At 41.5% G+C, this 15,750-nt stretch overlaps 1 protein-coding gene across 1 annotated transcript in view; it reads right to left on the reverse strand.

Moving 5' to 3' along the window:
- Positions 1-1,819: 1,819 nt before the first annotated feature.
- The window catches only part of DZIP1 (DAZ interacting zinc finger protein 1), a 38,077-nt gene continuing 24,146 nt past the window's right edge, over positions 1,820-15,750 (reverse strand). Inside the window, exons 9-18 of the mRNA XM_069970676.1 lie at positions 14,939-14,984; positions 13,882-13,944; positions 12,074-12,216; positions 10,977-11,175; positions 9,578-9,731; positions 7,950-8,003; positions 4,732-4,943; positions 4,193-4,323; positions 3,054-3,207; positions 1,820-2,533 (exon numbers count right to left, since the gene is read on the reverse strand). Of these exons, the coding sequence (XP_069826777.1) occupies positions 2,451-2,533; positions 3,054-3,207; positions 4,193-4,323; positions 4,732-4,943; positions 7,950-8,003; positions 9,578-9,731; positions 10,977-11,175; positions 12,074-12,216; positions 13,882-13,944; positions 14,939-14,984 (1,239 nt within the window). The 3' untranslated portion in view covers positions 1,820-2,450. The remainder of the gene's footprint in view (positions 2,534-3,053; positions 3,208-4,192; positions 4,324-4,731; positions 4,944-7,949; positions 8,004-9,577; positions 9,732-10,976; positions 11,176-12,073; positions 12,217-13,881; positions 13,945-14,938; positions 14,985-15,750) is intronic.

The raw sequence follows: 15,750 nt of genomic DNA on the forward strand, positions 1-15,750 counted from the left end.
TGCTATCATCACAGCCTATTTATAAAGCTTAGTACTTGTAGTATCTTGGCATATGGTCCCCAGTTTGGTCATAATTTTTAGCCAAAACCAGGAGTGGAACGAGCACAAAGAAAAACTACAAGGAGCAGAAACAGCCCTTAGAGTTCTGCACCGGGCATATTATGTACCTGCCAGACTGGGTGCTATTTACTCGGATATTTCTCCTCTATGCTTCACGGGCTGTTCAGCTGTAGGTACTATGCATCACATATGGTGGTCCTGTCCAATAATTCACTCTTTGGTCTTATCCCAAAACGCCTTAAGCATGCCTTTTCATGATTAGCTCTCCAGACTTCTGTACCACACTTTTAAGTGGTCACAAGTGGTTACATTCTTTTAGCAGCGAGAATATATGTTGCATCGTGTTGGATGCAACCCTCCCTACATCTGGATAAGGTGATTGAGCGAATTAATAGCATAATGTTGTCTGAAAAGATTGCTGCGGTTAGGGGAAACACCGTAGCAGTGTTTGAAAAAACCTGAGCACTGTGATACAATTCAGCCCATGTAGTGGACCTTTCTTATAACATAACATCTTGAACTGCATTTTGTGTCTTGTATTATTTATTATGTGTGATCCATGTATAAGATTGCATTCAGACACTAAGGGGGGGATTTATGTAAATCATGATAAATGAGGGGGGGGGGAGCCCACGCCTCCGCCCCGCCTCATCAAGCCCCCTCAAGCTCTGCCAGCCCGCACAGGAGACGTACGCCAGGGAGGAGGGACGAATCTGCACCTTCTCTCTGGCATACACCTCTGGCGTACCGTTCGTAAGTCCCCCCTATGTTTCTTTAATCTTTTGTTTTGTCAATGCTGACAATAGGCCCATGTGATATATACATTATTAGCATCCCAATAAAATCGATATTTTTGACACTAAAAACTATAACGGAGATAATTTTCTGCGCTGTGGACCCACTCCTGGTTTCGGATATATATACTGACCAAAATACTCTATGTGAACCCAATGAACAATATTTTTCAAAACTCATCAAAAGGGGACGTGTGGTGCACCACGTTGAGGGGAAACTTGCAACAGGCACAGAAATAATCATGTGCTGCCACAATTCTGGTATCTTTTGTGTAGTAAAGCTCCCCCATTATGCACAGAAATTAAGTTGCACTATAAAAATAAAAGGATATTATCAATGTTGCTAGTGTTCTCTGTCATCCTCTGCTCTGTGATGCTTGATAACTTCTTGTCCACAGCACCTGACAGTGACAGCCAATAATTACCTGTTTCAGTGATGTCATTAAGGACAACACAATGCTTTAGTAGGCAGTGAAAGCGCTGTCTGGCAATTCACGCACAGGACAGATAGAAAAGATGAGACATGTTACTTTTCAGAGTGCATCCGCTTGGCAGCTCACATTGATTGCAATGGGAGCTTAGAAAAAAAAAATCCATCAGATTGGGCAGTTAGCCCTACCTTCTTCTTCGTCCTATAATAGACAGGCCCATGGACTGTACTTTTGTGTACCGAAAGGGGATAGAGATAATTATGGATGATTTGGGTGGGGTTGTGATCTTATACTGGCGTGGTGCTGTTGTAATACTAAGATGCAATGCTCTTCATGCTGTCATTGTTTAGTCAGTTTAGCGCATATTTCCATCATGTACCAAACACAATGACATTTTTCCAGTTTTTTTTTTTTATAGAGTACCCTTTTAACATCACTGTGTTACAGAAAGCAAACCTGTTACAGACTGGTATAAATCCTAGCATTATTCACCTTTGTAATCTGTTTTAAATAGATTCACAGCAGCCAAAGCAATTCAGTTCAAGAACAGATTTTAATACTGCTTTTTCTTCTACAGCTCCAGTAGAAAAAGGAATATAAAATACAGTACCACTTTTCTGGGAATTGACTAAATATTGTAATACAAAAATATCACAAAATCTTATAGTTTACAGTTTAACAGGCATACCATAGAGAGGAGAAATATATTATTGGGCCTATGTGTAAATGATATAGACAATACTTCATGGCTGTTTTGGTGCCCTCAATCACAGGTATTTATAGGGGTGTAAACACTGGACTGCAACCTGCAATACAAAATCTAGACACAACTGGTGCTCTGAAATATTTTCAAGAGATCTAGACATCATACTGGAAGTGGCCAAACACTGGGTGGATTTAGCAAGACTGAAGTGTGCAACGGTCATGACATAAACATTACAGTAAATAGACAGAGGAACGTGAGATCAGTAAGTGCTTCAACATAAATTCATTGTACCATATAAACATAAGTCAGCAGAGAGAGGACTGAGACATCTGAAAACATAAAACAATAATACTTGCAACCTCTGATAATATAAAAATACAAAAAACACTTTCAGATTGCAAACACTAGTTTTACAAGTCCATAAGGTGCTGTATAATGTAGTACACTGTAACCAAAGAGTCAGGCATCCGATGTGTCACTGAGGTCACTCACAGTAACCAGACTACTCACTAGTGTACTGGATGTGTCAGCATCACGAGCATCTGCAAAACAAAGAGGACGTTACATTTCAGCCATCTAAAGGGATTGCTTTCAAGCAGATCGAAAGAATTATTTTTCACAGATTTAGAAACTATGTAACTGACACATTTGCTTGTGTCTGTAGGCAGAAAATATAATTTTATGTAGCCTGTTAACTTCCCATTTGGAACCAAAATAGTTTGGTAGGGCCCAAGGATCAGTTAATCTTAAATTCCACTGGAACACCAAGGTACATCTGCTGCTCGCCAAATGAATGGGCTCCCAGCATTCTATCTATAGCTACCCTATGCACTGCAGTTCTCCCCATTGTCTTCACTGGAAAAACAAACCTGATCTAAGAAGGCTGGATACTTCTCAAACTTTTTAAAACTATAGGTGGATTGGTGTAAAATTGTTAAACACTCAATAAATATATAATCATTCTTTGCTGCTATTTGCTGCTATTTGCTATCTCCAAATTTGGTCTTCCTAAGATTCTGCAAGAGATCATCCCTATAATAGAATTCATGGTAAAATACATACCTCCTTTTGTTGGTTTAGAAGCACTAAAAGCATTTTTAACAGAAGTTGCAGGAAACTCTTTTTTGGGCACACAAGCTTGTCTGGGTTTTGGTACTTCAAATGGTTCATCCTCTAAAGAAGTACTGTCAAATTCAGTGTCATCGAGGTCAGTAACCTGTTGCGTAAGAAAATAAAAACAAAATAAATATTACAGGACAAGCTGTTCTTTGAGAAACATCCAGGAGCTAAAAGTGACTCTCAACAGGAGGTGACAATGCTTTTCTTTTCTTGTTGAAATCACTGTTTGTATACAAGGATGTGACATTATTTTTGGCTTCCCCAGTCTCTTAACCCCTTCCCCTGTCAGAAATTGTAGTCAAATCTGTAACTTCTCACATTCTAAATCATAAGTGAGTCATAACTCTTTTATTTTATGCTCTGTTATATCCTGCAAAACAGGACAAAACATTGTACAATAAGACAGGGAAAAAGATTTGTGGGCTGAAATTGAAACAAACAAATAAAAACAGTAGTTCTGCAAATTTTGTTTTTATGCCATTTAGTTTGCAGTAAGGCTGCAAAGGGGAAACTTTCTGAATCGCTGCAGCACTGTAATGACAGAGCTGCGCACAAACCAGCATAACCAAAGAGCCCCCCCACCCCTTCGCGGCATGGTGGCAGCAGGGGTCTTATTTTCAGGGGGATGCCTTATTTTAAGCTATCCTGTAAATCCTCCACTATGTTTTATTTTCAGAGGATGTCTCATTTTCAGGGAAACAGGGTAATAGCTATTTTTTGTTTACAGTTCTTTATTGGAAAATATGAAGAGGAAGTGATTTGAACACAATTGTGTCCCCTAACAGTTGTGGCACTCATCAGTTTATGCTCTGCAAGCTGTGATTGCTATTGATAACGGCATGCAGAGGAAATGCAGGGACCGAACTGAGGTTACAGTTTGTAGTTGCAGGCAGGTGTAAGCTGTAAACTGGCACCTGTCACATATTGTGCTGGTTCAGCTCCTGAGCCCACTCTGTGCAGGAACATCTAAACTGCCATGAAAATGCATATTAGCAGTCATTAAGGGGTAAAATGTTATATTTTCCATAAACAACCATGAAGAAAAGTCCAGGCAGCTGTGCTGTATCTATACATGCTTTTACCTTTAACTCCATAACTGGGTCCTTTTTAATAAAAGCATCAGCAATATCCACTCCACCAACAGGTTTCAGGTCAGCTGTGCGTGTAGACCGTGCTAATTCCAGCTGTTCAGAAAGTTCTTTTACTAGTGTAGCTATTGAACATAAAAAAAAATAAAAAAATACACAACTCCATAACTAATTACAATAACAATTATATAGAAAAGAAGCAAATAAAACAATGTACTTAAATTGTATGGAGTAATCTATAACTACTAGTACTACATGTAAACGTGCCGTAGGCATAACCCTGATCTGTACTAAATAATGTATCACATTCCAACTTTCATTTTTCTAATAAAAGTTAGAAAGTCAGTGATATGGTTAGTACTGACACTTTTTTTTCTGCACTGTTTATACATAAGACCCATCGCATTCATGACTGGAAGAAAACGTACAACACTGGTCAAATACTGTATTTATGCTTATACAGAGAATAGTAATGCAATTCTGAACTGACATTAAAGAAGTACTGATAATCTAAATGTCTAGAGATTACTAACCTCTGGCTGGTTTGGCTGGCGCTAGCTTCAGGGACGGCTGTGGCTTTATCTCCTCCAGCACGCTTCCATCTGACTCACTTTCTGATGTAGCAAAATCCACAGTAACTTTTCCATTAAGTGAAGATTTAGCTTTCAAAAAATTATGACGTTTGTGATGCTGCACAGATTCATCCTGGAAGTCTGATTCATCATCAGAGCTAAATGGAGGTGTCCTGAAATTAAGAAGAATTACTAGTAAATTAAGTAAAATAGAACATCTGGTCATTTACACACCTTGTTCACACATATATGGTGCAAATTGTAAAAAGCAAAAAATGACAAAAATGACAAATAGTTGGGGTACCATCACACACTGGAAACTGACAGCATGGGATATATGCATATCTGCACGTCAGTTTCCACGGTTCGTTCGTGCTGCCTTATGTCTAGCTGTTTAAAAGGACCCTTAGACAGAGCCTAAAAGGTAAAAGTCTTTTTGAGACCCTTGATTATTCTAACATTGTAGTGGCAGCTGAGGGGTTGACAAAGGAAGTCATTCATGTGTGGTACAAGAAAGGACTAAACAATAAATATGATCGCCAATTAGTAAAAGTCCTGCGCAAACATACAATTTTTTTAATGCACATGATGGAAAACAAACATTAAAAAACATACATCAAAAATCAATAAAAAGGGATGCAAAGAATGATAGACAGAAACTAGGGGAGTCCCCACATGGGTGACTAACTGAGTAGGCTACTTAAAAAAAAACACACTTTTCAACTGCACGCTTAATACAGTATAAGGATAGTGTTCCACAATTGTAAACAATTCAATAGCAATTATGCAATACCCAAACAATGCATCAAATAAAGAGTAATGAGTGTGCAGACAGCCAAAGGTGCGCATTCAGCCAGAACCCATATGCGGAATAGACCCTAGTAAGAATAAGGTTGAAGCCGAAACAGAAAACATATAAGGGAACCCATCACACCTTATGTGTTTTCTATTGTGCAATAATAAAGGATTTTTCTCCATTATGCTCTTAGGCCTTATTCACACGTTCCGTAATTTACGGATCCGTATTTCCGTATCCGAGTTAGTGCACATTGAAGTCTATTGGGCTATTCACACGATCAGTAGCAGAAATGGATGAAAATCAATCCGTAAAAAAAAAAGGACATGTCCTAGTGCGGACCGGGTGCGGACCCAGATTTTTTCACGGATGCTCTCATTGACATCAATTGTCTACGGATTGTTTGCGGATTGCAACATGTTTGGCATCCGTATTTCCGTAGAAAAATATGGATAACTCATGCTCCTATTGTGCACAGCTGACGGAATTCCGCGGACATTTTCCGCGAGAATTCCTCAGTCTGAACCTGCGGCTGCATCAGACCCCCTCCTGCGGCTGCATCAGACCCCCTCCTGCGGCTGCATCAGACCCCCTCCTGCGGCTGCATCAGACCCCCTCCTGCGGCGGCATCAGACCCCCTCTGCGGCATCATCAGACCTCCTCTGCGGCGGCATCAGACCCCCTCCTGCATCATCAGACCCCCTCTGCGGCATCAGACCCCCTCCGGCGGCATCAGACCCCCTCCGGCGGCATCAGACCCCCTCCTGCGGCATCATCAGACCCCTCCTGCGGTAAGGATGCGATCTCCTATGCGATCCTCCTGTGCCGTTCTGCCTTCAGTGCTCTTAATTGATTCATTGATACTTTCCTAACCACATAGTAAACACCAATTTATTGAGCTAATTGGTAATGATGATTGGCAGCTGGGCTACAAAGGTACAAGTACCAATTACCTCAATAAATTGGGGTGTTGATTGTAAACACCCCAATTTATTGGTCTGATGCCGCCGGAGGGGGTCTGATGCCGCCGGAGGGGGTCTGATGCCGCAGAGGGGGTCTGATGCCGCAGAGGGGGTCTGATCATGCAGGAGGGGGTCTGATGCCGCCGCAGAGGAGGTCTGATGATGCCGCAGGAGGGGGTCTGATGCCGCAGAGGGGGTCTGATCATGCAGGAGGGAGTCTGATGCCGCCGCAGAGGAGGTCTGATGATGCCGCAGGAGGGGGTCTGATGCCGCAGAGGGGGTCGGTCCGATGCCGCCGCAGGAGGGGGTCTGATGCAGCCGCAGGAGGGGGTCTGATGCCGCAGGAGGGGGTCTGATGCAGCCGCAGGAGGGGGTCTGATGCAGCCGCAGAGGGGGTCTGATGCCACAGAGGGGGTCTGCCATTCATTCACTGCTCAGTTGAAGTCTGGTCCAGCAACGGATGGAATACGGATGGAATACGGATGGAATACGGATGTCCAATCCGCAATTTCTCACGGGTTGTTTCAGGACCAGAAAAAAATACTGAACGTGTGCATAAGGCCTTACTTTTGTGTTTTTGAATGGTACAGGAAAAGGATAAAGGGAACCAATCAAGCCAAACGGCCCTAACACTAAGGATGTACCAGCACGCTTCCCAAACATACCCTTGTAGCCTGCGTCCAATGTGTACATAAACAGCAATCTTACTTTTATAGTCTCCTGCGATGTATGTTAACTACGGGCAAGTAATCATCTGGACATGTGGCTCCTCCATCTAGTCACGGTCCTGGGTGGGTTTCAGCAATATAATCACGCCACTTTTGGCGTGACTGACAGCGCTTTTCTCCTGTGATGTCACCCAGGGCCGGCATTGCATGTTGGTGACGCACCGACGTCTTTGCTACATTGCACATACACATTACAGCAGAAGAAGACACTGCTGTACTGCGCATTTGCAATGTAGTAAAAACGTTGGCACACCGCCGTGCAATGCAGGCCCCCAGGTGATGTCACAGGACTACTTGCCTGTAATTTACATACAGCGCAGGAGATTATAAAAGTAAGATTGCAGTTTATATACACATGCGACACAGGCTACAAGGGTATGTTTGGGAAGTGTGCTGGGTGATGTACCAGCATGTTTCCATTGCATTAGGGCTGTTTTTGGCACGACTGGTTCCCTTTAAATAATGGCTATCCTCGCTGGACAGAATACTGCTCAGTTTAGCCTGCACTGTTGGTGTATTAGTCCCAGTGACCACATAATTTATAATGATTGCTGGTGCAAGTTTGTGTCGCTGAGACTTACCAGTGCACTCATTATATGTATCTATGAGGTCTAAAACTGTCCAGCAGCAGGTAGGTGAATGGTTTGTGTACTGCACTAAATATGAAAGTACATATTTCTAATAAAAGCTTACCTAATACTTGACGGCTTTGTCACGTGAGATTCCTTTGAGGATACCAGCTTAATTCTTGAAAAAGGTAAAATAGTTTATTTTAGTATATCTTGTTTAATGAATAAGTGCACATTTTGTTACTATAGCTCTCAGATCAGAGACATAAGGGGACATGTATCAATGTGTTTGCGCTCTTTTTGGACTGATAATTAATTTTTGTGCTTCATTTTCATGCGCAAAATTTATCAATGCAAATTAACTAGTCTTCCCCTTTTTACATTATGTTTGCTATTTTTTTGCCAGGAGGGGGCGAGGTTTTAGATTAGCCTAATTTTTTGTGTGATTTCTCATGTGCCATTTATTTTTTGCCCAAAATATTGTGCAGCAGTACTCCACTGCTACCCTAGCATACTTTATTAGTCTGTTCTTAAGCTGTTTTGTGCCCAAAAAAATGATGAAAGCCTGTGCACCTAATTTTGGCACAACAACCATAAGAATTTATGCATCCCGTAAAAAGTACCACACAGGGAAAAAAAATAAAAAATAAAAAATTGTACATGATACATGTCCCACATTATACTTTTAGTACATTCAGGTCCCTAGCCCAAAGCATAACTTATATGCAAATGTATACACAAAACTAGTACAAACTCCACCAACCCTTCTCTAAAGCACCACGGCATATAGAGATTTACTGCCAGGAACAGGCTGTTCTCCATTCCCATCAGTAGTAGCAGCATCCTGGCCTTGTATTACAGCCAGGATTCTGTTGCTATCTACCTCTCTCATTTGTAATTCCATTTACATGGCGCGGCCTCTATCAACTGCGACATGAAAATGTCTAAACTTTCAGGAACTCTTCTCCCCCACGCAGCATGGTCCTGGCTGTGTGACACAACCAGGCTCCTGTTGGTTGAGTGCTCCATCACTGCAGCCCACCCCTTCATCAGCCCGAGTCCTGTTTGAGCAAAACTGTTAGTGATTAAAAATGTGCGACATGTCACAGAGTCCAGAAATGAAGTTACAAAGCCAGGCTTGAGAAAAACCCTGAGAGGTCGAGACGTTGCCACTGTGTATGACGGCTGAATAAATTTCACATTATCTTCACTGCTGGATGCTGACGGTTAACTTCATTGCTGGATGTCATACGGCCTCCGTTTGGGATTTGTGACCCTCTGGTGTGTCTCTCCACACTTTTGTGTTAGGTGCTGTTGGAGGGTATGCCACAGAGAAATGTCAAAAGTTTTGATTATTCGTGAAGCGTTTCCCTCCCCATCTCTCTTTTTGCTGCAAAAGACAGCCTCTATAGACTTTCAATAGAACCCCTGCAGCAGGATGTAATAGAATCTCCTTGCAGCAGGGCGCCATCTGATCAAAACGATCGACATGTCCCTGTAAGCATCTAAAGTTTTTTCTCAAAGATGGCAATGTTTTAGCCCATGATAAAATATGTCAGTTTCCTGGTGTTTTGTGGGTATGATTTGTGGTATGTAGTGTAGGTACAGTTGAACACTTCAAGCACCAAACTATTAACAAGATAAATGTCTCATCAGATTATTAGATTCAAGAACATCCCATTCCCCACTGACAGACCCATAATGCACAAACAACAAAGCACACATCTAAGCTCTTCTGTGATTATGTCTTACCTGGGGGTGGAGCTTTTTTGTGGGATGGGGTATCTTGCTTCAGCAGGTAATTCTTCTTGTGAAGATTTTATTATTGATGCTCTGGAATTTCTCTGCTTTGGTAGTGAAGAGGAAGATGTGCTTCCCAAAGTAGATGATTTAAATGTGGAAAAAACTAAGGAAAAGTACAAGTATTACAATCTAGATAGAGCTCATACCAGGGTTACAGAATACGTCCTAATATTACTGTAATTACTAAGGTGACCTCTACAGCCATTGGTAGAATGAAAGCTGCCATTTAGAAAAGTATGTATTTTTTGCTATGGTGGAAGAGACGTGAGAGTTGACATGATACAAGTAAATGCAACTCCAGATTAACAATATAACAAATTGCATTGTGTCATTTTTATTTCATTCTGGCCATTTACATTTTTGGACATAGTGCTGGGGCTGCATACAAAGTAATAAACATCCTATTCTAACCTCACATCCTGGGGTCCTCCTGTGGCTTCTTCAGGTCCCCAGCTTACTGTTGATTCACTGGCCCAGATTTATCAAATGATGTAAAATATAGACTGGTGTAAACTGCCCACAGCAACCAATCACAGCTCCTCTTTTATTTTACCAGAGCTGAAAGCTGAGCTGTGATTGGTTGCTATGGGCAGTTCACACTAGTCTATATTTTACACCCTTAGATTAATCTTCCCCATACAGTGTACTTAGCTTTTCACATGACTTTTCCATTTTGGACTAATTTTTAATGCAGAAATCAATAGTACAAGTAAAAAATCTGTAATGGGTTTTATTAGGCAAAAAAGCCTAAGCAAAGCTGCCTTCATTACAGAGGAGCTAATTGAAAATGGGTTGGTTGAGTTCATTATAACCTATGGAGGGGGGAGGGGTCGAGGGGGATGAGTAAGCAGGGAGAGCAGAGAAGCAGCCCATCAGTTTGGAGGTTGTCTGGGCACATAAAACGCTGGATTCAGAGGTCAAGATGGTCACTGCTTATCTGGGAGCTTGGTGAGAAAAGATTGCAGGATGTAGTGTTTAGCAGGACAGCCTTTCCTCCTCTCCATGCTCACTCATCCACCTCGACCCCTCCCCTCTCCATACACCATAATGGACACAGAAATCCTGCTACTTCTGAAGTGAGGAAAACAGCCAAAAATAATAGAGCCCCATCAGAGTGGGATTCTGCGACCCATTTTTTTACTGGATTCAAATGAACAGAAACCCTGACATATACCACATACAGTCCAAAATGGCACTTATCTGACATTCACTGGGTAAAAGGCACCTACGAAAAACTTTACTCCATATGCTGGGAACTTTCCTGGCACATATAAAGAGACCCATTGAGGTTCATGACTTAGAAATAAACATAGATGGCATGTGGGAATAACAGCTGTGTATATCTTACCATCAGAATAGAATTGAGAACTGGAATTAAGTTTTAAACATGTGGCAGATGCTCGTTCTTCCGCTTTTTGGTTTATAAGTTTGATAAGATTTTGCTGAATTTGTGGTATTTCTGGTAATAATTTCTCCTTTTCTTCTCTCTGAGTTTCGACTGCATCCAACACTCTAATAAAGTGATCCCTTGGGATGCCACGCACACCCTGCCAAATGAAAAAGTACTTCAGTTATAATCTGTAATGACTGTCAGGCTATGTTCACTGTGAACAAACAACGGCCGTTGTTTTACATGTTCATCCGGCCGATACTGCACTATTGACCGGATGAACATTATTTTAACCCTCTCCCGCCGCTGGGCAGTAAATTAACATCACTGTAGCCTATGCCTGATGCTGCATCGACGTTAATTTAAGCCGCAGGATGACACAGGCACAGGAGCTGCCCCTGTGTCATCCCCGGCAGGTCCCGGCTATCAGTGATAGCTGAGCACCCGCCGCAACTCTCAGCATCGGAGGCGAACTCCGGTGCTGAGAGTTAACCTTATAGATACTGCGGTCAGCATGACCGCAGCACCTATAGGGCTTCTGACAGAGAAGTCACCTGGCTACGGACGCCGGCGAGGGAGCGAAGGCTGAGCTCTGCCCCCTCCCCTCTCTCCCCTGCCGCTGTCACAAGATTGTAACAGCGGCAGGGGACAGAGGAGAGGGGGCAGACATAGGGACATCAGCTTATGGGATCATTATGATCCCATAAGCTGATGTCCTAAACAACCTGGGCATTGATGCATCAATGACCCATGGTCGTGAAAGAGTTAAGATCATTATAATCCAGGGGCCCTATGGGTGTACCTGGAAATCAAATAACCACTGATTTCCAGGCACACTACTGCCGCAAGACAGCCACACAGTGTGTGAACTGTCAATTATTTTCAACCGCTGTTTGGAAACAATGGCCGGAAATAATTGACAGGTCATTTATTTCCACGAACATATTGAACAATATAAAATACACTGTGTGAACATAGCCACATAATGTATTCTCTCTAGCACACAACTGTGTCAGTATATAAGGAAAATGGCAATAAAAACAGTCCTCATTTACCGGTTTAACTCCTAAGGATTCCAGTTTTTTCACTAGCCCCTGCTCCAAGACTTTTCTGAGCTCTCTGGGTAATGAAGGGTTCTTCTTCAGAGCATTTATTAACTGCTGTCTGTTGGTGCTTGGTACTTCTTCAATTTCAAAGTCTGCAATTACAGAAGAGCCATGGTTGACAACTAACTTTTTGCTAACTTCTCTAAATAAAAAAGCAATCTTTATATGAAAAAAGTTGTAAAGACACACTTTAATCTTTAGTTATAACAGTTTTGTATCTTGACCAGAAACAGGTCTTTCCAAAACACATTCAGCAAACACAAAAAATAAAATTCGGTCCATGCAATATCTGCAAATAAATTAAGACAACATTTACATAATCAGAATTAAAAAAATGCAAACAGTAACCTTAGATCTTATTGAGAGGTGTAAATCTATGAGTGCACTGCCACCTACAGGCCATGCAAATAAATAACAACTCTGCATTTTTTTCCTTTCGCCCCCTTATTTTTCACATATTTTTCCACCTTTTTGGCCGCTCTCTGGAATTTGTGTCCTGATTTTTAGATGGCAAAAACATGTAAAAATGCATTAGGAAACCCATATAACTAGAAGTGTGGGCTTTACGTTGCCATGAAAAAAATAATAATTCTGTTATTCTTTGCCCTGTTAACTGTTGCTTTGTGCAGCACTATGACCGACAAATATGAATTTGATATCTAACAGAACAAAGACAACATGCTAAAGTAATACAACACATCACAAGATGCAGAATAGAGCAAACCTTCTCAAAAGCGGATTTACCTTTTTCTTCAGCAAGCTCCTGAATAGGCTCCAGTATGTGTGTCTGCTCTGACATGAAGCACATGGGAAAAGGACAGCCAGAACATATATTAAAGTCTAGCTACAGTCCGAAAGATTGGGATAGTAAACCACCCAATAACCTAGTCACTATCACCTCTATCACTAAAGCTTAAAGGGGGTTTCTGAGTTTATACACGTTAATGTCTGATTGGTGGGGTACCAATCATCAGCTATTTGGGGGAGCTGTTGCACCAGCACCCATACACATGATGTCGGAAGCCCTGCACTCTCTACTGTGTACTGTGGGTTACTGAAGTGTAGCTCCTGTTCAATTCAATAGGAGCTGGTCACAGTAAGCTGTGCCACCACTACACAACAGAGGGCACAGGGCTTCAGGTACTCTTCACTGTCAATATTATAAACTAAGACAACCCCTTTAACTAATACTAATGTCCCAATATTTTGGACTATGCATATTGTCACACACTGAAAGATGTAATAATTATGGTTGATCCTCGGTTGTCTATCTACAAACAAAGTAAATACTGTTTATTTTTCATAAATGTGTTCTCCAATAATCCTAGTCTTTTCCTGATTTATTTCTTTAATAACATTCCACAATACCCATACAGACCACAACAGCTTTGACTGGTTTAGTAAGTTAATAGAATCTTCATATTAAGGCCACTTTCACTAGCAACATTTGCCTCAGTATTTGCAACCCAAAATCAGAAGTGGGTCCGAAACACAGAGGTGGAAATCTTTCCCTTACGGTTCCAATGCAAGTTTCTGGCTTATAAAGAGTAATGCACATACTGTCTGAAACTGTGATGCAAGTACTGCAAGTACTGTCTGAACTGTGGTAAAGTAGTCCTTCTTCAAGAATGTTATTATCACAGTTATTATATGATCTGGACTTGGAACATTACAGGACCTAAACATGAACCATAAACTAAAAGCCTTTGAAGCTCTCACCCTAAAGAATAAACTGCATTGCTAAATGATCATCTTACCTCTTGTTACTGGTGCACTTAGGGCTGGTTCTACATTCTGTAATACTGGGACAAGTGTTGGAGCTGAAAAATAAAACAAATGAAAATGCTATTTATATCCAAATGGAGGCGAGGCTTGCAGGTGTCTGTGTGGTCAGAACTGAATCCTATTTTTTTAAGTTTCTTTGGGAACATGCTTTAAGATGGCTAAGCTCACAGGACACATACCACCATCAATGCTATCTATAAACATGGTTACCATACGCTTTAAAAGAAATCCAGTAACATATACAACATGTGGTAACTCTCCTCTAAAATGTAAGTCCCAATGACCATTTAAAGGGGTTTTCTGGCCAAAATCAACTAAAGACTAGAGATGAGAGAACCTCGAGCTCGAGTTGATCCGAACCCGAACTTTCGGCATTTGATTAGCGGTGGCTGCTGAAGTTGGATACAGCCTTAAGGCTATGTGGAAAACATGGATATAGTCATTGGCTGTATCCATGTTTTCCAGACAACCTTAGAGCTTTATCCAAGTTTAGCAGGCCCGCTAATCAAATGCCGATCGTTCGGGTTCGGATCGACTCAAACCCGAACCTGGTTCACTCATCTCTACTAAAGACTTACCCACAGATAGCTCATAAAACTGCAAACACCCAGCCCCCACACCTATCGGTTCTTCAGTGCTCACACTACACAGTGTCTCCATTCACTGTGTAATGGTGGTGACCTGTGGTAGCAAATAATCATTGTATAATACTTTTATACTATAACAGGGATAAACAAGGAGAGCAGAACTTGGTGGGAACTTGGCCTGGGATCTTCCAGGAGGGATTTGATAGGTGATGATGTATTCCACTTTCTGTCTATACATCAGTGTATGGTATTTTCTGGTTATTAGTCTGGGGATCATATGATCCAGCTGCAGTAATGAAATGTATGGATGAAAAAGATGATACTGCAAGAATTCTGGTAGTAAGTTTGCATTATATAGAAAACAATAAAGAAAGAAAGAAGTGTTTGGAAAAACATAAGGTAAAAAAAACCCTCCATGGCTATGCCTACTGACACTTCTTACCTGAATATCTTTTGGCCATTGGTGGTTTACTGGATAGTTCTTTAATCTAAAACAGGAATAATGATTATTAGGACATCTGATTGTATTCAGTATGTAAAAGCCCCTTTAGCTTCAGTCCACTCCTATTGTTGCCATGACCATCTATTGCAATTGTCTTACTGTCCATGCATACTATATGGATGTATGAAAACAGTTGGAACACAGTCTACTATCAGCCACATGACTATAGAATTTCATTATACATGTGGAATTTCCAACAGTGTTAAATATTATTTCTTTAAATGTATTAATACATTACAGACATATGTATAGCATTTGGTCCTCATTTTTGTCAGTATTTTGAGCCAAAACCAACTGTGGAACCGAGACTTTTTGTTTTAGATTCACTCCTGGTTTTGGTTAAAAATAGCGACCAAAATGAGCTCCAAGAAGAGGACCAAATACTGACCAAAATACTAGATGTGAACCCAGCCTTTCAAACTAAGACCATGTCCATACTATGTATGAGACCGTCCGTTCTGTGACCCAGCTGGGTCACGGAGCAGCCGGTCTATGAAAAGATCATCCCAGCTGGATGAGTTTTGCAGCCGCAGAGTTCTGATGCGGGCACATCCGTGCGCGCCCGTATCAGAACTCCCCACAGCACATCCGGAGCTGCTCGCTCCATAGTGTGCACTGACATAGTTTTCTGCGGCTGCTGTTCAATGAATAGCGGCCTCAGAAAACTGACATGTCAGTTGTATACGGCGCCGTGAGAGATCCTAGCCGCAGCGTATACTATGTGTGTATGCTCTGGCCAGGATCTCATACAA

Source organism: Dendropsophus ebraccatus, chromosome 5, assembly GCF_027789765.1.
Source record: "Dendropsophus ebraccatus isolate aDenEbr1 chromosome 5, aDenEbr1.pat, whole genome shotgun sequence".
Classification (NCBI taxonomy): Eukaryota; Metazoa; Chordata; class Amphibia; order Anura; family Hylidae; genus Dendropsophus; species Dendropsophus ebraccatus.